This window comes from Accipiter gentilis, chromosome 4, assembly GCF_929443795.1.
Source record: "Accipiter gentilis chromosome 4, bAccGen1.1, whole genome shotgun sequence".
Taxonomy (NCBI): Eukaryota; Metazoa; Chordata; class Aves; order Accipitriformes; family Accipitridae; genus Astur; species Astur gentilis.
The window spans coordinates 26,562,486-26,586,881 of NC_064883.1; the positions used below are offsets into that span (position 1 = coordinate 26,562,486).

At 39.3% G+C, this 24,396-nt stretch overlaps 1 protein-coding gene across 1 annotated transcript in view; it reads left to right on the top strand.

The window, feature by feature from the left end:
- The window catches only part of PLXDC2 (plexin domain containing 2), a 282,191-nt gene that overhangs the window by 103,082 nt on the left and 154,713 nt on the right, over positions 1-24,396 (top strand). The window contains exon 2 of the mRNA XM_049798209.1: positions 21,469-21,680. Within this exon, the coding sequence (XP_049654166.1) occupies positions 21,469-21,680 (212 nt within the window). The remainder of the gene's footprint in view (positions 1-21,468; positions 21,681-24,396) is intronic.

The following is a 24,396-nucleotide window of genomic DNA, read 5'->3' on the forward strand; positions in this document are numbered from 1 at the left end:
TTAGCTCAGTGTTCTACATTACAATAAATGTGTTTACTTATTACAGAAGTACTGACCCTTAAAACATCTGCTTCTCAGCTGAACATCCATGGCTCAGTGGGTGTGGGTAGCTTCTGTTAGCCATTCTTTCATAATATTTTGCAGTCTCTGGCAAGCAGTTTGAGTCAGATTCTGACCTCAGATGCTCTCTGGTACAATGGGAATAGCTGGGCTCCAGTCAACAGCATTCTTCTAGTTTTATGTCAGTGTTAACTGAGGTCAGAGGACGTCGCAGAGAGTGGGCCACAATCCCGTCTAATTTTTGCCTGGCGGAGTTCTTTAAGCAAAAGACATAAAAACTCTAGTGGCTTCACACTCATGCCAAAGTTACCCTCACTCTTCTGGAGACAGACTGATAGCAAATGATATGGCAGAAGGTTAATCAAATTGTTACGAGGAATAAAGGGTCCTGTGTCTATCATCATCAGCACAAGAGCCATAACCACAGTCTGACAGGCTTGGAAGAGGGGTGGCTGGCTGGAGCGTGCCTTTCGGTCTTGTGCTGTCTCTTGCCTCTACCGATACTGGACCTGAAGGGAACAGCTCAGAAGCTTCTTCTGGAGAGGAGAAAAGAGCTTCAATTGCCTCTTGAACAGGGGGATGGGTTGGGGACACCAGTCATTTCCTGCAGCGGGGAGAAGGCTGTATGGAAATCTTTGTGGTTGGTGTTGAAATGGGGAAACAATCATATTAAGGGCTTTGGTGTCTTAGCAAAAAGTCATCATTTTCCTCCTTCCCTTTATTTCCAGCCTCCTCTTAGATGAGTATTTCTCAGCCCACTTTCCCTTTCTCCCATCCTAAGCAAGTTGTCCATAGTCTGTGATCCATGCCCACTCTACCCTTCATGCCCCAAGTCCTGCCTTTCCACCCCTGATATCTCACTCCAAAACCGTAGAAAGAGCACCCATCTCAGACCTCCCCCTCTCCCAGAGCCCTGCTGCCTCCTTTACTGCTGGGCCACGTGAGGAGAGGGAAGACACTCCAGTTATCTCAGAGTACAGCCTAATTTAGTGCGTGCTTAACTCTTTATGCAGCAAAAGGAAGGATGGCACAGTCTTTTTCTTCTGCGTTTGCAGGGCATCTACCATCCTGGATCTTGTCAACAGCAAAGGAACTTAGCCATTATGATTATACAACCAAAAATAATAACATCAACCAGCCATAGGCCGTGTGGGTTGGTATCACCTGGGACTTCTGTAGTGGAAAGAGTCCAAAAGTAAAAATGCAGTATGAATTTAATATACACAGCATCCCCTAGAGGTTTGTGCTGCAACTTACAGAGAGGATAATCGAACAGTCCTTTTCCATAACTGGCTCCTCTTACAGATACAATCCAGTAATCATTATAATAAGAATACACGTTGGAATTAGTTTGTAGATGAGTCATGCTTAAACACTATCAGTGATATATTTTGGAAAACAAGTCTCACTCTGAAATAGAAAAATGTTTTGCAAAACTATTTAGCAACATATCCTTTGCAGATTGGTGGAAAAATTGAGCTATTCCATATTTCTGTTCATTTCTTTATCACCAACAAACTCTGTTTATTTCCCAAGTGTATTTATCACCCTTTTGAAAGGATTAAACTCTTATGTTTTCTAGTACATAAATTTAATGTTGACAGCACTGTTTCCATGAATCAAATGGACTCTCCTAAAAAACTTCACGCCATACAAAATGTTTATGCTAGATAATGGATACCTAAATAAAAATGCAGTGAAAGTTGGCCTGCACAATACATGGAAACATCTCAATATGGTTAATTTGACACATAAATAAACCATATTCACACCCTGAATGAAACCACTTACTAAAGAAAAGTAATCAGTGTTTCATCTGCAGCTTCTTTTGGACGTGGAAGACAGTTTTGATATTTCCAGGCTATATTATTTAGTATGCCTCCTTGTGTAAAGGAAGAAAACTCCTGATAAAGCTATTGATGTCCTGTGGAAACTGGTGATTGAGCATGGAGGATATAGCAACAGATGGTATAACCCCACACGAGGTCAGTAAGCTGTGGAAATACAAAACTGCCAATCCTGAAATTGAAAACAGGTGGCAAAAATTTCACTTGGAGACTTGGCATCTGTAAGTAATCAGTTACTGTAAGAGCCTTGGTCAGACACCAATTAACTTCATTGCTGATTGCTTTTTCAATAAGTAAGGGAGAAAGCAGCTGCATTTGGTTAGAATCACAATACAGGGTAGAAATACACAGTAAGTGTTTAGAAGCACTTAATTTTTTTTTTTTTTTTGTTAGAGTAGATACTGTTCATTACCTTTTTTTCTTTTCACCTTAGTATTTTGATTGAGAAAGAAAACATGTTTTACAACAGTTTTAGCAGTGCTTCTGGGATCAAGGCTTTTTCTCAGAGCTTTCAAACTGTTTGTCACTATCCCTACATCACTGCTTCTAAAAAAATGTAAATACATAAATAAACACAGGACATCTGGATTTTATTTTGGGGTTTTTAATTTCAAATAAGGAAATAAAAATGCTATTTTGACTAGGACTGAGCTATGGTAATGGGGCATGTTGTGTTCTTGAACATTGTCCTTTCTGGCAAGCCCTCCTCCTGACAAATAGTTACCCCACTGAAAATGCAGACGCCTGATCGTGACCTGGTGGTGACTTTCCTAGCAATGACAGGGGATTTTAGAGCAGTCAGTGTGTTAGTGGGTGCTAGGTTGAGAAAAATGAGGTTACTTGTATGCCAAATTGAAGTTTACAACAGTTTCAAAACATCTAAACAAGAGTTATTATTGTATAGGCAGCCAGCCTACCTGAAACATTTTCAATACATAAGGGGAAAAATCTCTGGTGTTGATCCCCTAGAATATTCCAGGTTTCAAGTTAGTCAGGACAAAAAAAGGTTTGGTACATGGGGGAAAACTAATCCAGTAACACTAGAACCAGAGCAACCTTCAGAACTGCAGTATTCAAGAGGATTTAAAAGCTGGGTAGATGACCTCCTCCACCTGATGTTCTAAGGGGCATATACATTTGTGAGAAGGTAGCAGTACCTGTTTCCAGTAATTTGAGAGTCTGTTACAGCTGATCTCAACTCAGTTTTCCATGGCTGGATGTTTCAGGCTACCACCTCCAGTCAGACACCATGCCATACTAGAAGTGGTTTGATATCAAAGGTAGTCTGATCATCCACAACTCCACTGAAATCATTAGATCTTCAAGAGGTTGCACACTTGCATTTATGTATCCCAGAAGAAGTGATTATAATTCTAAGTCTTGAACCGGGTGGGGATAGTGCTAATATAGGGAAGAAGCTGAGCTTACTAATGAGAAGAACCAGAATATCAAGAGTTGGTGGATGTCTGTGGGGACACACTTCTGGATTGAATGATGTTCATAAAGTGCTAATAGGTCATCCTGCAAAAATTATGCCTCTTTAAGATGCTTCAGTCAGGCACTTGCAAAATGTGAAATGCTCAGTCATGTTGAACAATGCTGGCCAAAGGTTTTAGTAATACAAAACACTCACAAATTCATGTTTCAAAAGAGATGTTGCCTCATGGGCCTACTTCCCAGCCTATTTGCCATTGCATAGATCATTATCCTCTTTCTGGCAACAGAATAATATTCCTGTGGTGACTGCAGCAATTGCTTACATGGAACAATAAATAGCAGATAAATATTTAATATGAGTTTAACTTTTAAAATGTTGTTTAATAGCTGAATACAGAGGAAGCAGCACGCTGTGACTAATCAGCTCTCTGCAGACCAACAGCAAGTACTCCTATTCACTGTAATGCAAGAAGTATGGCTTCTAGATCACTTTGTGAGATTTAAAGATGCTCATTTCTTGGATATATGGTACATCTTGCAGTAGAAGAATACTAGAATTCTGTCTTTTTCTGACTTTTCTAACATCTGAGTTTTCGAAGAGAGGTAAGACGAGCCCACTCTGTGACTAACAGTTTTATGGTGTTGCTGTATGCTATATATCATCAGTAAATACCTTCTACTTTTTCCTAGCATCTAGGCATCCCACTGGCTCAATGGGCACAGCCATTTCATTGCAGTCCCTATGTGCATGCAAACCACTTTGCTATTTGCCACTGCCTTGACTAAGTGATTTTCTTAGTGATTTATGTCACATTTATTCATGGAACAGTACCAAATTATAATATGCATATAGACTGTTCTGTAAATTAAAACATGTAAGTTCGTTGTCCACGGTTTTGAAGAGTGTGAAATAATCCCAGTGCGGTGGCTATGCACTCAAAATGTAACACATTTCTGACATTAAGTTCAGATATGAAAAGTCCTAATTTTAAAATCAGAAATAAGATTCCTTTTGTGATACTGAGAAAATATCTGATAGCAAAATAGAGTTCAGGCTTGTCATTTTGCTTATCAAGCAGCGATTTTCTGACTCTGTGCAGAGCTCCACGCAGTCTTACTCTCCCCTCTGCTGTTTTATCTTCCTCTGACAGGTCACTGAAGAGGGTAACATCTAATTTCAGACAATAAGGTTGGGAAGAGGTAACAGGCAAGTGGAGCCAAAGCCTGTGGCTGAGGCTACAAGACAGTCTCTGCATGCAACATCACATTTTCCCCTCTGCTATGGTCCTCCTCCTCTCTGGCAGTTATGCTAAACAAAAGGGATGCAAAATGGGATCTGAGACCATGTCTCTTCCTGGGAGAGCACAGCCTTATCTGGAGAGACTAGGCAGCTGGGGAAAAGGGAGGAGATGATCAGAGTAAGGCTGCAAAGTGCTGATTTACTGAATTGGAGGGAGAAGGAAACCCGAGGAAACACCTAAAACAAGGATTTCCCTGTATAGGTCTGTAGCTGGTGGGATGGAGCTGTCAGGGCTCTGGGTGGTGGAGCCTCTAATAAAAGCTTCCATTCAGGATATGGGAAGAATAACTTAGGTTGGGTGGGGAGAGACTTGCTTTGGAGTCCAAGGACATTGGAAGGAATAGTCAGCCTGGGTTATTATACTCTGCAGGGGGGAGGGAGGGGGTGTCCAGGGCAGAGGACACAGTGAGGAGTGGGATGTACATATAGGGAGAGGGAAAAAACCCACAAGAAAACGAGAGGGAAGATTCAGTTTGCAAATATTTGAATACCAGTGTGCTACAGACCTAAAAGAAATTGTATCAGCTGGTGTTTGTGAAATCACTCATATTTAAAGCTTAAGCTGAAAAACAATCTATTGATGAGCCCATGTTTTCTGTGGAGAAGCTGTATTAATGACACCGAAAGTTTTCTCCCACAGCTTATAGTCTCCTTACTCCAGCAAAACTGATGGGAGTAATCAATAAGCTGTTGCTTTTTACCTTCTTACTGCATTTATGTGAGACAAGGAGGCTGAATGTGCTGTCTTTTATTACTTTTCTCCCCCAGAAGTAGGTAAAAATTGATATATGCTTCATCCTTTTTTACAAACAGATGATACTAGACAGATGCTTAGAAACAGCTTAGCTAAATCATGTGAAGGGAAACATACACTATGTGGAAAATGTGCAGCTTTTGGCATAACCAGGCAGAAGTGGAGATTAATTTGGGGCACAAGAAGTTGTGAGTTTTTGGTTTACCATTAATGGAAAAGAGGGAAAATGGCCACTAGGAGTTATGCAATAGAGTTCAGTTAAATAACAGGCCTTTGAAAGGCCCTGGTTCATGGAAGTGTCAGTGGTTTTGGGGGCTCATTTACAGCCAAACAGTGTGCCCAAATGCACCAAACTATGAGAAACTTCCACATGACTGACATAAAACCAGAAAACTCAGATGTGATACATGGACTGCAGAAGCAGATTTAGTCTTTGAAGGAAGTGGGCATTTGCTGTCAACACTGATTAGTGTTTAACAAAGTCTTCCTCCCAAGGTTTAAGGTTGGAATGTGATAAAGGACTTGAGCACCTACAAACTCAGTGTTTCCATAACAAATTTGTAGCTTTCTAATTCCTAAGTGGAATTAAAGCCTTGTGTTAGTTGCTTACTGTTAATACTTAAATTGCAATCCCAAACACCCATTTGTGGATCTGGGAGTTACCTGAAAATGAAAAACAAAAAGCAGCAATGCCCATCATGTGCCTGCCTGAAATTCTGCTTCTTTCTGGGGATTAACTGCTCAGTTAAGGGCTGCAAGAAGAGATCTAATTGCTTCAGGATCCAGTGTGTGCAATGCACTTCTGAGAGTGGCAGTTGGTGTTTGCAAGAAACAAGAAAAGCTCTCAGTTTGTCTTCTAAGCCCAAATACTGGTGTCTTGTATTTGCATAGTGTCCTAGTGGTTATGCACTCTCCAGAGAAGTGAGGCAGAGGGTTCAAGGCTCCCTTTACCCTGGAAGAGGTCTTCCCTCTCCTAGCAACAGGTCCTGCTTTTGAAGTTGTTCCAGAAAATATTGAAGACTAATTGGAACAGAAGAGAGGGGGCAGGACAGACAGTTTACAAAATCCATGGGGACTGTCACTAGCCCTGATTTAAGAAGAAAAAGAGTTTAATCTGAGTTTTGACAGACAGTTCTGTTGTTGCAGTGAGCACATGCTTTCCAAAACTGGAAAGCTGGAGCAAGTGAGCTGCTCAGGCAGGGAAGAAAGGTGGCCAAGCCAACCCTTAGTAAGGTGGGGACATGGACTCTGCCAGAGCCTTTTACTGACTGAGCCTGACTGCATCCTTTGCTGCTAGATAGCCCAGTCCTTACATTTATCTGAAGAGAAAATACCATAGACCAGGCCTGTTAACTGTAGTCGGTTTGGGAGGGATGGGTCTGTGGGACATCCAGCACAAGGACAGACGAGCTGTGCAAGCTTAGCAGTCGCCTGTCCAGGACACCTAGGTATCCAGGAATTGGTAATTTATCCCTCTATAACTCAGACATGGAATGATATATCTGTAGTGACTGAGCTGTTTCTCTGCATGAGTAAATGAGATTTACGTGTTGAGGAAGGCAGTCAGCATTCAGCAAGAAGACAGATTAATTTAAGATTAACTCCTCAGTGGAGTGGAACTGACAGCCCTGTGGAAGATGAGCAGTTCTAGGGACTGTTAAAGTCCCATTTAAGTTCACCAGGTTGACACTTGCAAAAGATGTAAGTGGTGTGACAGTGTGAATATATGCGGTATGGGGGCATAGTTTGTGTCCTGCTACTTCTCTGCATTGAGCTAATTAGGAACAAAACCAAAATTACTATGAATATGTTCTTGAGATATGTAAGTATGATTTCTAGGGTCATATTCTGTCCAGGAATCAGGTAAATCTTTGCATTGTACTCTTACAACACTGAACGAAGCATAGCTGTTGTTGAATCTGTTCCCTGTTTCAAGATGTAGAGCTGGTTTCCAAACCTTACTGTGGCTGCTGTGGCTCTGGATGGGCTGTCAGCCAGTCTGTGGGTTATAAACTTGGCAGCAAGATACTTTAACATAGAAATATAAGGCTGCTGTAAAATATGTCTTTCCGTGTAACTGGCTAGTGCATTACTGTCATTGAGTCTCAAGGACAGGGTATGGGGAATCATAGCTGACTGCTGGCACTGTGCTTCATTTGGAAAGAGAAAAAATAGCATGTTGAGACAGCATTAATATGTTCTTGTTAGGAATAAAATCTACAGTGGGTAGAATGAGAAGAAACACGGGTGATTTTTCAAGTATATTTTATAGACATGTCAGTCTCTGTCAAACAAAATAGGCCACATTTCAACTGACTTATTTTCCCAAATCATTGTGTACATGGAGTATTCCTGTCTTTGATTAGTAAGCCAGGAGGAGGTAAACATTCAAATGTCATTGTGTCCAAAATAAAACCCACTATATTCACTCTTATTTCCAGATATTTTTCTCTCGCTTCTTTGAATTTGCCTTCTAACCAGTGATAATAAAGAACCTGAGCAACAGCTTGAGCAAGTGGCTGAAAAGAAGTATAAATTATCTGTATCATAGTGATTACCGAAGAAGAAAACAAACCTTCTCGTGAAGAAGATCTCTTCCACATAGAGACATCCCTTCAGGTCTCTTAATGCACTGGGCAGTGTTTGCATGCATCTAAGTCACTGGGTCTACCAAGTCTGAGCCTCTATGAGCTCAGCTCCATTTACAAAATAAGCCCCTCCAAAGCACTTAAGCATACTTGTGTTTTTTTAAGAAAGGTACTGAACTGTCTTGTTCTGTGTGTTGCCGCTATTCTTTTTTACCCTCTGAAAAGTAAAAAAACATACTCTTCATGTGATGATCAATGTGTAATGATCTTCACGCATTGCATAATGTTCTATCTTCCACTTAGAAAAGCACAGGCACAGCAGAGGGAGTTGTAAATCTATCCTTTCATAAGTGTGGAGTGATGTCATTTGAGATGGCTCTTCCCTGCACAGCTTCCAAAACACCATGTGCTTTGCAGCATGGCAGTACCCGTCTTTGCCTCCTCGTTAAGACAATGCACAGATGAAATGTACATACACAGCATGCTAGCAAAGCCACCCCAGTGGGAGTGCTGCAAAGCTGTTGATGTTTTTTCTTGGGAATGTTGTGGCAGAATTGGAAGGTGTATGATAAAGAAAAAAAAACACTTTTATTCAATCTTTTCTCAGAACATGTCTATCCAAATAACTAAGTTCCGTGTAGGTTCTGTATATTAGAAGTGGATACCAGCAATGCAGTTCCCTTATTTTATTTAGGCACAATGGAAGTGCATGTAAACAGTGTCAAATGTAACATATGTGAAAACCTATGCTTTATTTGTAAATTCTAAAATCCATTTATGGGAGTTGAGTCCCTCCAGTCCTGTTGGTTGGTTAAAAATTGTAAAAACATCCCTTCCTGTACTTTACTCCCCATATGTGCACAATCCACAGTACTAGTTTGTCTGTCTTTTGGGAGAAGACAAAGGTAATATTCAACACTACATATATCGGGCAGTCCAATTAAACATTTGATAGATAATTTCATTGCTTTGACAAGCTTCAAGATTGATGCAGTATATTGTCTTCTGTTTCCCCAGTATCTCTGCCAGTTTTCAAATGCATTATTTCTCTTCTGCCAAACAAAGAATGTCTTTCTATCATTCATATCTCTAACTGGCTTAATTTTTATTTTTATGTCTCTGCTTCTTGATAGGTTTAATGCAGCTGTTCTTTGACTCTAAATACACATCTACAATTCCTCCTTAATCTATGATTTATTTATTTTTTTTGTTCCCATGTCAAGTCTAGCAAGGCAGATTTTGTACCAGAGCTTAACAGTCTCTGCTCTAATTTCCTCCCATTAGTGTGCTAGAAACATGAATTTTTTCTCCAGCAGATCTCCTGATAAAGGTAAAATGAGAATTTTTCCTGAAAAGAAGCTGAAAGCATTTAGACCTATTTTAATTTCAGTGACAAATTTAATCTTTGTTTGATAAGACAGAAAATAATTTGCCCCTGCACAGTAACAGAGTCTGGAAGAAATAAACAATGGCATTTCAGTAATAAAATAGTACATAGCTGTTATCTAGCACTTGTCATCAGTAACACAGAATATGTTTAACAGACAAAGCCAGTATCATTATCTGCATATTACAGATAGCAAAAGTGAAGCAGCCATTGAGCTATTATGCAAAAATACCATAAAAAATTAAGTAATGCAGGCTTTCACAGTACATTTTTGGTTCCTTTTATAGAATCCTTCTCTACGCCATATATATTTACTATAGTTACTTAGTTTTCTCTTGTGGTTCCTGGAAACTTGAAAGGTTTTGACTTCTCTAGTGGCTGGTCTTAGAGGGCCATATCTACGGTACTGACTTAGTGCATTGGGCCAGATTGGAGCTCTTGTTTAAAATCACTATTATATTTTCAAAAGTCCTGAAAACACCTACTTAATGCATATGGATGAAAATGGAAGGCAATAGATCTTCTTTTTTAAAGTTTTGTACTATTCTTTTGGAACAAAAGATACAGAAATGAGAGAACTGGGTAAATCTATAGAGAAACGTAAGTTCCCAGTTAATTGTCAGTTGAGGGTGATGAGATTTTGAAACAAGCTTCAAGCTCTTCTTTTAAAAAAATTATCATTGTCATTTTTTGACCCTCCCATCTCTATGGAAAAAGCCTCAAGAATAAAACCTAGTAAGCTTAATTCATTGTACCTGTAAAGCCAAGAAAATCAGGTATAAAATATCTTGAGAATTTTAAAGTATTAACATTTAATGTGTTTCTCAATCATTGCTGACCTAAACATGTAACCCTACCACATAAGCCCAGTAAGACCATCTTTATTTTTCATGACCCTTGGAGCAACTCCGTGTTTGAACATGCCAATTTACTACTTTTACTTTTTGCAGGACATTTTAAGAAAACTCTGTCTTGACACCACAGTGTAGTGAGTTCTCGCACTAAGCCTTCCCTTTTTATTAAATGAATTGATTAATTCCACAAATGGTCTATCTATTTACTTGTAGGTGGCATAATCTTTCTAAATCCTGAATCACTGTTGGTCTAGGAAACCTTCATGTGCAGAAAATGACAGAAGATATAAAATTTCCTTACTTAATCTGTAATGAAAATGAAGGGGGTTAAATTTTAAGTTCTGTCTGAAGTCAGTTTGTGCATTTAGCATTGAGCTGAAGGAAAGCCCAAGTTATGTCTCCACAAACAGTTGTAAATTTTAACTTTCCCATCTTCAAAAAACTCTTTCACCAGCATACCAGAAGAAAAGTCATGCAGCTTTTTTCTTCAGCTTTTATAATGTCGGATACTGCTGCATTTCCCACTACACATTTCTGGGCAACAGCAATTACTTGTTCATTTTTGAGTTTTCCAAATCCTGAGCTCTGTGAAACATCCAATACCACAAACCACTTCCTTTCTACTCCTGTGAGGAGGGCAGAGGGAACTGAAGACACAGCAGGAGAAATGGGTCATGTTTCAGTTGTGCCAGGGCTACGTTGCATGATCTGCGTTGTTTGAAGGTGTTCGGGTTGGTTTGAGTTCTGAGCAGTCGCACTCTGTGTAGACTGTATTTTAGCCCACTGCCACAGACTCAGTAAGAAATAGGCTATAAGCGAGTAAGCAGCTTAGGAGTTTGTCCCTATTTGCAGGCAAACTTGTTAACAAGGTAATTACAGTCTGTTGGGCACACCTGACAAGGGAGGAGAGGAAAACCTTGGTCTGTGTGTCCCTCAGTGTTTGTTGTACTCAATGAGGTGTTATGCAACCTTTCTTCTCTTATTTCCACTGTGCTGGGTTGCTCGGATTTTGATTTGTGCCTGCAAGGTGATGTTGCATATACATGTATGTATGGGTAGCTCCATTGTGTTGATTTGTTTTCCTATCCATATCTCTTTGCTTAAGCTACCAAATCCAGCCTGGTTGCCTTTGGTGTGAATGCTGACATTGATCCCTGTGCCTGACTCAAAGTCAGCCTGACAGGGCTACCCAGGAAGCCAATTACCCTCTGCTCCAGCACCAGTGAGTGACAGGCCTGTGGAGAGCTAACCAATGTTGTCTTGGCCAGAGCGGTGTCCCTGGAATTGCTGCTCTTTGCCTCTGCATACTACAAAAAGACTAGTGCTGTCTGTGCTAATCCATTTTTCAAGCAATGGGCTTGCATCTGTCTTGGCCTCTGGCTTTTCCGCAGGCTAAAACCGAAGATAACCCTTCTACCAAAGCTGCATTTGCCACTGACTGCTGGCAAGAGCATAGATTAGCCAAGCTGACACAGTTTGGTACATCCCAGATATTTGCTGTCTTCTCCCTCAACAAGTCACACAAAAGGAGTTCCAGACGTATGCTGCAGTTCAAACTATGGATGACTAGTTCATTTTTGTATGTTTTTCTCTGCTGCCCAGAAACAGAAATTAGTCCTAATGATATGACTGCAAAATTGTCCATCTAAGTTTTTAACTCTGTTTTATCATCTACATATCTGTGCACAGTGGTGTACATCTTCTAACTGAATGGATTGCTCACTCATTTGGGTTAAGCCTGGATCTAGAGAAGAAGCTGACCCACCACGAGGCTGGCATCCTCATGTTGTTCTAGTGCACAGGTTTGCTAGATCCTTCAGGAAAAAGTAAGATGCTTTCAAATTAGAACTGTGAGGTGGACACATTGGACACAGCTCTAAAAGCTACCATCTGACATCAGCAATCGTACTATAATCCAGTTATTGACTAGAAAAAAAGCCTTTATAAACTTTTGTCCAATGTGTTTAAATAGGGTATGGTTGGTATTAGTATTCTCTGGAAAACATTTGAATCTGGGTTGGAAAAGCAAGAATTTGCATATAAATAGAATATTATAAAGAGATCTCCATTTATCTTAGCAAGACAATTTTTTGTTGAATTCTTTATTTTTTGCTGCTTTTTATACAAATAATTTTGTGGCTTAGCAAGGGGTTTGTGATATAGTGAGGTTTGGACAGAAAATTTGTAAATTACACATGAATTAACGTTATGACATTACTGCTACGATGGTTAATCAGAAAACCCCATATGATTTAAAACATGTTAACTTCCTGCTTTTTGATGCTGTAATTTGATAATCCACAAGAAAATACAATTATTAATATTTTCAGTTGTGTGCCAGGGACATAAGAACATTACAGATACGCTTCCTTTTGCTTTACGTGGCAACTTAGTATGTGGTAAGTATTCATCCAGGTACACTTGGGTGTCTGGGTTACTAATAATTATTGGAAGTAGCACTGGGAATGTGGATATGAAACCTATTTGTATGGTATGCAAACATTAAGTGATGTTAATCATGCTGAATATGGGTAGCTGAAAGTAAAAGGCCAAAAGGAAGAATCCCAGCCATGGTTCAGTGTACCAGGAAGCACCTCTTTTCTGCTAGTCAGGTAAGATCAGGAGACTCAGGCTTCCCTTCTATAAAGCCAAATTTTGTGCTGGAAAGGAGGAGAGGAAGGGAAGAACCAGGAAGTAGTCCTTTGAGTAGGCTTAAATCTAGGACTCTACTAGGAAATTTTTAGGGATCTTCAGGTGAAAAAAAGGTTGAAGGCCAGTGTTAAAAAATGGTTATGTGTATAGCAAAGATCAAAGCTATGTGAAGAGAAGCTATACTGAAGTTACAGCAGCTGAGACAAGAAAAACTTAAGGAGAAAGAAAACTTTTTACCACTTTTCAATTGGAGAAACTGTTTCAGTTGTGCATTGTATACTGAGTTTAGATAGGCACTAATAGCACAGGCTTGAATTTTTTCATGCATTCCATGAGGTCCAGCTCTCTGACCTGATCCACCTGTAAGCTCTGGAAAATATCACATCAGTAACAGTGTATCTGTGGAGTTTTAAATCAATTCAGAACTACACAATTCTGGCTTTTCTGTTTTTTTTCTTAATAGGGATGCTGAGTAGTACCCAAATTGAATTTGCCATGGCTGGGTATCTAAGCCTATTAGAGCTGCTTCTTTTGTAAGGAAAGGCTAAACCAGAATCAATTCCATCTTCATTTTCTGTGGTTTCCTTTCAAAGCAATTTTTTCTCCCTCTCTAAGAAAGTGGAGGGTTGTGATAAAGGATTATACTCTGCATTGTTAGTGTAAACATAATTGTGTTTTTACTGTTCCAAAAGTAATACAAAAGGTCTGCACCTGTGGGATGCAGATGTGCATGAGACATGTGAGAGCCTAGTAGGTGTGAAATGTTATATGCCTTCCACTTCTGTTACCGTAAGCGTTCCCTAGACTCTTGTCACTTTTTAAAATTCAGTTGTGAAAGCAACTTAAATCCATCTGGACTATGCATATAAAAAAATTTAAGCACATCAAATGATAACACATCTTTCTTTTCCTTTTTAAATCTCCTTCTTACTATAATGGCTTCAAAATCTTGATAAGGGTTAGTTTTTTGATGATGACAGATATCACTGCTTACTGACCAAAACTCTCCCTTCTCTTATTACTCAGTATCTTCAAGACTGCAAGCCTTCTTTGAGGCATGAGTTGTCTCTTTTTTGTTGTTCTGTGTGTATCCAGTTAACAATAAACTTAGGCCCTAGTCCCTGAGTGGAACTGACAGGAAGAGTAGCAAAACAAATCCGTAATACATTATAAATCTATAATCAGATTGCTCTATAAATTCAATGTGCAAGTTAAGTTTTTGTGCTTATGTAGCTGGAGAGTATGAGTGAAGGTGGAATTAGACAATATTTCCTCAGTGTTGATGTATGCTAATCAAAGTTACAGTATTGTTACCAGTGAACTCAGACTCCTGGCTTTACCAAAACCATTTTAATTTACCAGTATGATTACATAAATAATTGCAAAATGAAAGCAAGTCAGGCAATTTTAAAAATAAAAACAAAACTGCAGCAGTTATACTTGTGACAAAGATAAACTTCTAGAAGTGTGGTAATATGCTCTCTGGGACCACTTGTAGTGGTGAAAAATAATTATTAAATAGAAAGAGGTTGTGAAGGGAAAAGTCTGAATTCGTATTGTTGATAAAATGCATGTGTAAGGAAATTACCAGTTATGTTGTTTCTCTGACATAGTTCTTATTACTCATACTAACTCTGTATTGGACATGAGTCTTAGTAGCTATTTATTGTATAATTGCAAGAAAAATATGCATCAAGATAGTGTTATTATTTTTTACATTATTTGTTCTGAGCATACAATTCAACAGCAGCAGTTTCAGTACTGTGATCATAATCTGCCATCATTCAGTATCTTATTATCATTAACCTCTGACTCACTTTGCAGGAGACACAAATTCTCATCCCCTGTTTGGTGAAAATAGGATCATCCTAAGCATCATTCCCCCACATAATTTTAAAATTCTCTTAGCAGTTTCTGCCAAGCTTTAAAAAGAAAATATCAGGGTGTGGTCTTTTGTTGTTTTTACAATCATGATCCAAATTGACACAGCTGTTTGCATACTAATTGTCACTGTGGGATATTTTTTATAAATCATGTTATTTATAAGTTTGTTAAGAAATTTATCCTATTATTATCATGGACATATTGAAAGCCAAGCATATCTGTTATTTCTTTCCTAAATTAAGGTCAGAAAGATGGAATTGGTCCTAGTCCCATGAATCAGGTACAGCAGAAAAAGAAGTCTCCATAGTGTTGAGCTGTTCATAGACAGAGATAAATTAAATTGGAAGTATGATTGATTTTGCTGTGACATTGGGCATTCAGTATATAAGCACTCTACTTGGAGAATCTTTTAAAGGGCTGTTTACGTTTTGAATAGTCTGCCACTTAACAGGTCCAGTATTCATATCTTCCACCAACATTTGCTGGTTTCTCATTTTTACTAATAAAATGGTCATAGTAGAAATAAAGATTCATGAGGCAGGCTAGAGAAAGTTACTTCAGTTAAAGGAGTATGATGGCATTTTCAGTTCCTTGATGAATAAATCTGTGTATTTTATACTTGATTTTGCTGGCATTCGGGGTGTGGCAGATTTATAAAGATGATACTATATCTCACAAGCAATGTGTTGAATAGAGGTTTCAATGTGTGAATATTTCTTGGTTTTCAAAAAAAAGTCTTGTTGATTATGGTGCATTTGTGAAATTAGTCAAATTGCAGACTTGGCCTAAATACGTGCAATCATGAAATGTAATTAACTCATGTTTTTCAGAAATGCAATTCTGAAATTCTGATGTGCTGAAACATTCCACAAATCAATGTTTGACCTCATGGAAAAGGCAAAAAAAAACCCCTAGAAACAGTTGAATGAGTAGTAGATGTTTTACCTATTTGCCATTTTTTTGTTTCAAAATAGGGTTTCTTTCTCCCTTAGTTACATTGCTGTCCATAAAATTCTGAACTTTTCTCTTTTGTTGTAAAGTGAGAGCTAGATCTTCATTCTAAATAAAGCTTTATGTACACCAGACTTCCCTACTAAATCAGAGCTGTCTTACTTGTCAAGCTTTGCTGTTTAATTTTGGTTTTATTTACTTAGAATTTTTCCTTTTTTGTTTGAGGGCAGGCTTGGCAAAGCAGAGAACCCATGCCCCTGCCATAGTCAAGCGGTTTCTTCCCTTTCAGCAAATCTTTCTTGATAGCCCAATTCGTACTTCCAATCTATAAGAGCTGCTTGCATAATTCACAATATTGAAGTAGACAAACTTCTCTATGTATTCGGTTGTTGTCCACTTTCAGCATTGATTTATGTTAATGACATAAGCGTTACACAGTTCTCTGTGTTTTGTAGTACAGGATACACATCTTCCTGCCCAAAACCTCAGACTAGCAGACCCACCTCAGAAGTCAGGTCCTGAGGTACAAGAAGATAGAGGTTTTGGTCATGTGTCCTCCATCAGGTTAGCTTAAGGCAGTTTAAAAGCTTGTTTAGTACTTGTTAAAATACAAGCTAAAGTAGTCAAAAAGCTGTTATCTGGGAACACGGTGGTTTAGGCAACAGATGCCAAAATCTTTAAAAGTCTTTTTCTTGTGAGCATGTAAACCTGCACAGAAGGAAATCTGAAGCACCTGTCTGCCTGCAATTTTCACCCATTCCCCTTCCTCAGTCTCCTCTCTAAATATTCTGCGTAGGTCTTTCCAGTTTCTGTGAATTATGCCCCTATTTCCTTAACGCCTTTGGTGGTAATTCTGATCAGTCCCATCGACTACAAAGAGCCAAACCGGCCAACTGCAACAAGAGTTTCTGAACTTGCCAACAGTCAGTCATTAACTCCAAAAAATCTCAGAGCACTGAAAGCTTTTATGGATTTGTTTCCCTTACCCCCACCTGTTACGGGTTTGTGTGGCACGTTTTTTTTCTTGGTAGTGGGGGAGGGGCCGCAGGGCCGGCTCCTGTGAGAAGCTGCTGGAAGCTTCCCCGGCTCCAAGTCGGACTCGCCTCTGGCCCAGGCCGCGTCCATCAGCCACGGTGGTAGCGCCTCTGGGAGAACAGATTTAGGAAGGGGAACTGGTAGTGAGTGGGGGGACTGGAATGTGAGAGGAACCCCTCTGCAGACCCCTCAGATCAGTGAGGGAGGAGGGGTGCCTGAGGAGGTGGATGCCCCTGCAGCCTGTGGTGAGACAGCAGGCTGTCCCCCCCCAGCCCATGGAGGTGAATGGTAGAGCAGAGGCCCCCCAAGATGGCCGTGACTCCAGAGAAAGCCCAAGCTGGAGCAGTTTGTGACTGAAGATCGGCCCGCAGATAGGACCCACACCAGGGAAGTTCGGGAAGAACGGAAGCCTGCAGAAAGGACCCACACCAGTGAATTTTGTGAGGAACTGCAGCCTGTGGAAAGGACTTACATTGGAGAAGTTCGTGAAGGACTGTCTCCTGTGGGAGGGACCCCACGGTGGAGCAGGGGAAGGGTGAGGAGTCCTCCCCCTGAGGAGGAAGGAGCAGCAGAGACAAGATGTGTGGAGCTGACCCCGACCCCCATCCCCTGTTCCCCTGCGCTGCCGGGGGGACGAGGTAGAGAGAACCGGGAGCAGAGTTGAGCTGGGAAGGAGGAAGAGGTAGGGGGAAGGTGTTCTAAGGTTTGGTTTTACTTCCCAATATCCTTGGTTTGATTTGATTGGTAGTAAATTAAATTGATTTAGTTTCTTCCCCAAGTTGAGCCTGTCTCTTGTCCATCACCATAAGTGGTGAGTGATCCCTCCCTGTCCTTATCTTGACCAATGAGCCTGCCTTTATATTTTCTCCCCATCCCACCGTGGCCAGGGAGGCGCGGAGTGAGCGAGCAGCTACATGGTGCCTACAGGCTGAGCTGAAACCACGACACCACCCCACTGCCTTCCTAGCTTTATTCAACACAGAGTTGAAATCTTAAATTTTAACTTAACCCAAGGCGGAAAGGAACTGCAGACATAATGAATTTCATTGCTAATTTTATGAAAACTTCAAGGACAAGAGCTGAAGGATCAGACCAAAACAACAGCTTAATTACATATTCATTAGAAAGACCTGCACTCTATTTTTACTACTTCCAAAATACTACGGTACAATATCAGCTCTACAGACCTTCACACCGAGGTATTTTCATGCCAGTGACAGGACTATATATAACACTCTTGTGTTTTGCACATAAAAATATCAGTTGAGAACTGTAGTTGCATTTTTAACAGATTTGAGGGCTTATTGTAGTTCTGAGTCTCTGTTCCTAGAAGTTGAACAAGTTACTGCTCATCTATGTTTGCCAATATTGTGATTTTATTATTAATCAGATATTACAGCGTTTGGCTGCTTTCCAATTGATTTGAATGACACGTTCTCCTTCAGTGTTAATTAGGTGTGAGCGAGCGCCAAGATCTAAAAGATTTTGTATAATACTTTGGTACATTTCCTCTAAAATGCCTTTTATGTATTAGTTACACAGAGATTTCAACCAGAAATATGAAATAGTTCTAACTTGTAAAGTATTGCAATTTTAGGTCTCTGAATGCTTTTTCTTCGTGAGCTGCCTGCGTTTAGAACTTGAAAATTAATTTATCTATCCATTATCTGAGAATTTATATATTTAAATTATATTTACATAAAAGGAAAACATTCTGTTCAGCTCATTTAAAAAAAAAAAAAAAAATCTGGTTTGTCACTTTCTCAGCATTAGAGATCTATCAGAATAAACCAGAGACATCACACTAGATCAGAGCTGATCTGGCCAAGTCTATCATCTCTCTCTCTCTATCCACAGTAGCTTAAGGAAAAGGTTTAATGAAGAAGGAAGCCTACAGTAAATTTCTCTCTTTATTCCTTGAAAACACATCCAGATTTTATCTCACATTGTAGCTTCAGTATCCCCACTCTGCCAGTCCAGGACAGTCAACTACTCTAGTGATAAGACTGGTAGAAGCTCTCATGGATAATGGTGAAACCTCCCCCCGAAGACTAGTTTTAAACTGAAAACATTATCAGTTCATCCATTTAATTCTTGCTACTATTAAATTTAGAAGGATATAATGAATTCTGAATACAGTTGGGTGATTTTACAGTTTCCTTATGTCAGTATAGCTTGTACTTGTAAAACAATATTTATCAGTTTAATGGCAGTAAACATGTTTTCTGTGTTTCAAGAGAAAAATCACATAATTGAAACAGTTCAAACAGGATAAAAGTTGTGCACTGATGACATTAAAGGCATCTCTAATGGGGAAAGGCCCATGCCAAATTTTGCAGATGCCGTGATGCAATTGCACTATAGAAGAAAATTATGGAGAAAAATGTGTAGAATTTCCATGCCAGTGGAAATACCCCAAAGTGCTTATCTCCTTCTTCTCTCCAGCATTATATTATTATTATTTTAAAAAGTAGTTTACGTTACAACACCTTAAAGCTTAGAAACCACATTCATTTCTATTCAGGATGTGGAAGAACAAGGTATAATAGCTTTCCTCTACAGATGAGGCTGAACCTGAAGTGAATAGGATTTAAGACCCTCCCCTAACTTTCACATTTTCTATTTGGTAATTCAGATGATTGTTGGCCATAAAAAGACTAGGCTGCAGTGGGAGAGAGAAATAACGTTAAATATGCTTATTGACTTTCCCTCTGAATGTGGGTTTTGAGCCACCGAGGGCAGCCAGGGAAGGGGCTTCAGAAGAAGGGAGTGGGGTCTTGCAGACATGTACTTGTTGCACTGTGGCCTGGGACCCCCATTTGTAGGCACCTAACACTTCCCATGCCTCACAGAAGGTGCCGAGGTGTCTTAGTGCCGCAGGCTTGGCAGCTCTGGGAGGGCAAACATTGCCTCCATTGATCCAGCCTCAGGCATTGCATGTAGCGGGCAGAAAGTGCCTATCTGGGAAGTTTGACGTGTCTGTCAGCTTTCTGATGCCCTTACCCCCATAACAGCATGGTGAGTGCCTCCAAACTGAGGCAGGGAGGGCAGCTTTGAATAGATTTTGATAAGGACAGCGGAGGAATAAGTTAGCTCATCTGCTGAGCTGTCCCTCTGCATCTGGCAGCTGATTGTTTCATACAACAGGGAGTGTGGTGGCAATTTGTTGAAGACAAGTGTTCTAAGGCTTTTAAGAAATGCAAGGAAACACGTTTCAAAAAGCTACCAATTAAAAGAAAAGAAGTCCTGTTACTTGGGGTCTGAGGAAAGTTATGGCCTGAGATTGCTGATTTTGCATCTCTATTAAATTCTGATCTCTCTAGGTGACAAAGCACTGTCGGCTCATGTTAATTTTATTGTGGTTGAAATTGATTGTATGGCTTAGAAAATAAGTTTAGTAGATTTTGGAGAATTTGATAGAAAAATGGAATCACATGGAGCCTAAAGTGTATTATGTCTGGAAGATTCTCCTATATCCATGCCTCCTATACCTGTTCCTGCTATGATGCAGGAAAATCTTACTTCTTATTTAAAACTTTGTTAGGTGATTTTCTATTTTTCTGTCTCTTCTGTACCTAGAGAATATAGGCAATGCTTAGTTCAACCTTGGAAGTGGTGCCTTCCTTTGCTCAGAAGCTTCTGCCAAACAGGAGCAATGGAAATATTTCCACAAATAATTTATTTACCAGTGTACCCTTCTCCCAGTATTTTTCTTTTACTTTACCATTTCTCCTGAGAGTTCATTTGGAACCTCACAATTCTGTTTTTTGTACAAGATCCCCTTCTTCCTGGCACATGAAAAACACAGGGCACCCCCCTGCTTCTCCTTTTAGACCCAAAGACAGTGTGAAAAGCATATCTGGTTCTTAGTGCAAAGTATGAAAATTACTCTACCCCTTCTTGATGGTGTTAACTGAAGTACATTAACAAAAAATACTCTGATTGGCTTTTGTACTGGGCAAACTGGAAACTACTGAAGAATTTATGGTTTTGTCTTGGTGATAGTTTTACTAGCATGAAAAAGTTGTGAATGAGCATGAATAAAGTCCAAAAGGAATATGTAAAACACACCACTCAACTGCTCATCCTTCGCAGAGAATATAGTGGGTGTCTGCAGACTTCACGCATCCTTTGCATTTATCACTTATATAATGGAGCAGCTTTATTTTTGCACTGGAACAGATGTTTATGGGAATTTCATGTCTCTCATAAGGTTTATTTGCCTTTCAGCACGGCTTCCAAGCTCTTTCTACATAAAATCAGTAGAAAAAGCTAAGTCTGCACCAGTTTCTCTGCCTCTTCTGCTTTTGTTTTGTTAGATCATTAACTGATTTTTTTTCTTTGATTTATTTTATTTTGCAAAGTGACACCTATGGGTAGGCAAGTATCAGAGTTACAAAAGTTACAGGGAAAACCTTTCCCAGACATAAAATAAGCAGGAAAACAAAACATTTAGGATGTTCAGAGGAGTCTACAAAACTTTGTCCAAATTCTTGAATTTTGTAGAAGTATAATATGCTATCTACTCTTCTAAACTTTTATGTTGTTGTTGAAGAAACTTTATCAGAGATGTAAATGGCTATTCTATGGAATTGTTCAAAATCTTTATAAAAAGCTACTATTCTTAGATTTTCAACTATGATTAGTAAACCAAAGTTCCACTCACTTATTATCTTGTGGTTGGTTTGTTTTTTTGTTTTGTTTGTTTTTGTCAAACAGGTGTGGTTTATGAAGTTGTTCAGAGCTTCCCTGCAGTGGAGGAAAATGTGCTAGTGGATTCACATGTAAGCAGCCACAGGTGGAGAAGGCACTCAGAGTCTCTCAAATCAGTTGACACCAACAGAGCCAGCATGGGGCAGGATTCCTCTGAGCCTGGGGGTTTTACGGACCTGCTGCTTGAAGAGGGACATGACAACACCACCCAGATTGAGGTAGAAATTAATTCCATCTATTTTTTTAATTCCATTTGTTATCTTTGATTGAGGGTAAGTGAAGTAAATGTCTTCATTTTTTAGTGTACTTGAACATTGACAGGGGAAGAGAACCTCATGGTCTTTGTATTTGTGACCCTATCAGTACATGGAAGCCAGTTTTTTTCTCCTGAGGCTGGAGCCTGTACTTTCTGACTTCTGAAGATAGTCTCTTGAGCATCTCTTGTCTGCCTCTTTGCTGGAAAACAGTTACGGGAAGTCCCATGTTCTAGCAGTTCTTGCTGGAGAACAGGAAAAGGAATTAGTAATAAAATTAAATTCTTTCTTAGAAGTTGGGGTAAACACCTCAATTTGTGAGATTTTTGCCTGGTCTTTATAGAGAGTGATATCCAGACATCAAGGGGAAAAGGCCCTAGAGAAGTGAGAAATTGGAAAAAAAAATCAGGTTGGTCATTGAAACTCTTTGCCCATGCTATTTGATTGTTTATCTTCCAAAGAAGAATAACATGGATCAAATCCATCTACACGAAGTCTTGGGACGTTCTCCCTCTGTTTTACGGTTTTGTTCGACCTCTGATTGCTTTTTTTAAAAAAAACACCTTTAACTGCAAGATTGCCCTCATATGGACATAACATAAACCCAAGTGAGCACCAGTTCTGTCTTTAAAGCTGCTTTCAGTTTCAAGTAGTGTAGGGAGAGCAGAAATTGACCATAATGTTATGTTATGTTGTGATTGATTGCTGCAAAATATCTCCACCTATGATGATTTGTGGGAATTCTGTTATTCTGCTACTTTATCTTAGTCTTTCTACATAAACACACTGGCTGAATTGATTCTGTCTTTATATACAGATAGCAAGTGTTCATATTATAATTATTGTATTTTTACTGGTTTTTTTTAAGTATTAGGTTTGGGGTTTTCTTATAAAATCTGCATCCTATTTTTCAATAAAATATAGCTTGGAATAAGCTATGTTTAACATTTTCAGTCTTTATATTCTGTTTCCAAAGCAAGAGTGCTATTTATTTTTCAGTTCTGAGGAGTTCACTCTCAGACAAGCAAAACAGCTTCCATATTTTGGGTTGTTATCTTACACAATAACAAAAGCAAAGCAATATAAAACCCATCTGTAGAGACAATGGTGTCTCTACAGTATGAGTCAAAATATAATAATGCTTTTTGACAGGTGTGTTTTGTGTTTGTTGTTTTTTAAGCTTCCCAGCTTGCACAGTACTAATTATGCTTCCTCTTGCATAAACGTGGAAGTTGTTAGTTGGTAAATTATATTTTTGAATTGCATATTGATTTTATGATTTGGTTTTTTGCCCTCTGAAATCCTCATCTGGCCATACTTGTAGCAATTCACTCGGGCATGACAAAGATCGATCCTGCTTCTTATTTTAGCATGTAAAGTGGAAGATGTCTTGGGTACAGGAAAGTTCATGTAGCTGATCTTTCCATAGCTTACCCATAGATCCGCATGCAGTGTCTCCATTCAGTTGAGTTCTAAGCCCTTAGGAAGCAAAAGGGGTCAGAGTTCCCCCTCTAACACTTGTATATGGCAACATTCAGGAAAAAAAAGAATGCTTGTAAATGGACATAATGCAGAATGGTATTTTTCCAGGGCCATTTTACCTGAAAGATTAATGGTCTTATAGTGTCTTAACATCAAAAATACATCACCCTTACTGAGTTTATTAAATCCAGGTTTTGTGTTCTGTCGCAGCTCTCTCGTTTTCTAAGCTCTTCCCAGGACAGTAAGATGACTTGAGTTGTGGTTTTACGCATTATCACATTCTGTTGTAAATCCCTACTACAACACACAGGCATTTTACAAAACAACCTTGATGCCTGGCTTTATAGAGGAGGTAAAGTGTACAACAGATATTCATAGTGGAAGAATCTGTATGTCACAAAGTCTTCTGCAGCTTGGGAGCTTATCAGTAGTGCTGGAGAGCGTATTGATTTTTTAAACCTTTTGTCTGTGTGCGTTGCAGTTCTTGCTGAAGAAAATCCAGAGAATGAGCACTAACTGCCACTCATATTTAATGACACTACAGAATTACAACATCCCTCCATCACAGATACTGTTTCTCTCTGAAGTATTTTGTAGGCTTGCCATGCAAATGTGGAAGACTTCTTTTACAAGAAGGCTGACAATGATGAACATGTCTTTAATTTTTACTTGATACTGTTTTCTGTTTTTCTTTATAATGATGAGTTTACTTTCTATCCAGCTTTAAAAAAACCCAAAACAAACCAAGCACACACACACACACTACCCCCCCACTCCCCCCAAAAAAACCCCCAACAAACCAAAACCAACCAACCAAAAAGCAACCAAGCACAAAAGGGAAGGCACTATGCAGAAATTTCTGCACACTGTTTAAAAATATCTCTAAATATTTCCTGTGTTATCGAATCTATACAGTCATAAAGTGGAAAATAATAAAATCAACTTGTGTGGAGCGTAGCTTAGTTCCACTGGCTTTCCTTGATATCTTAAGGTAATGAGATTTTTCATTCATGTTTTTCCATTGGAGTTATTGGGAATTGTTCTGTAACTTCACAGATGCACTATGCTGTGTCTCCTGTCAGCCCTAATTCAGAGGCTGTTTTAAGATCAGCTTGAGTGGAAGGCCTTCAGGGCCAGTTTTAGAAAGTGCATTGTAAATCAGTTTATTGAATCTTTTCAGTAGCCAGGGTGGACCTGC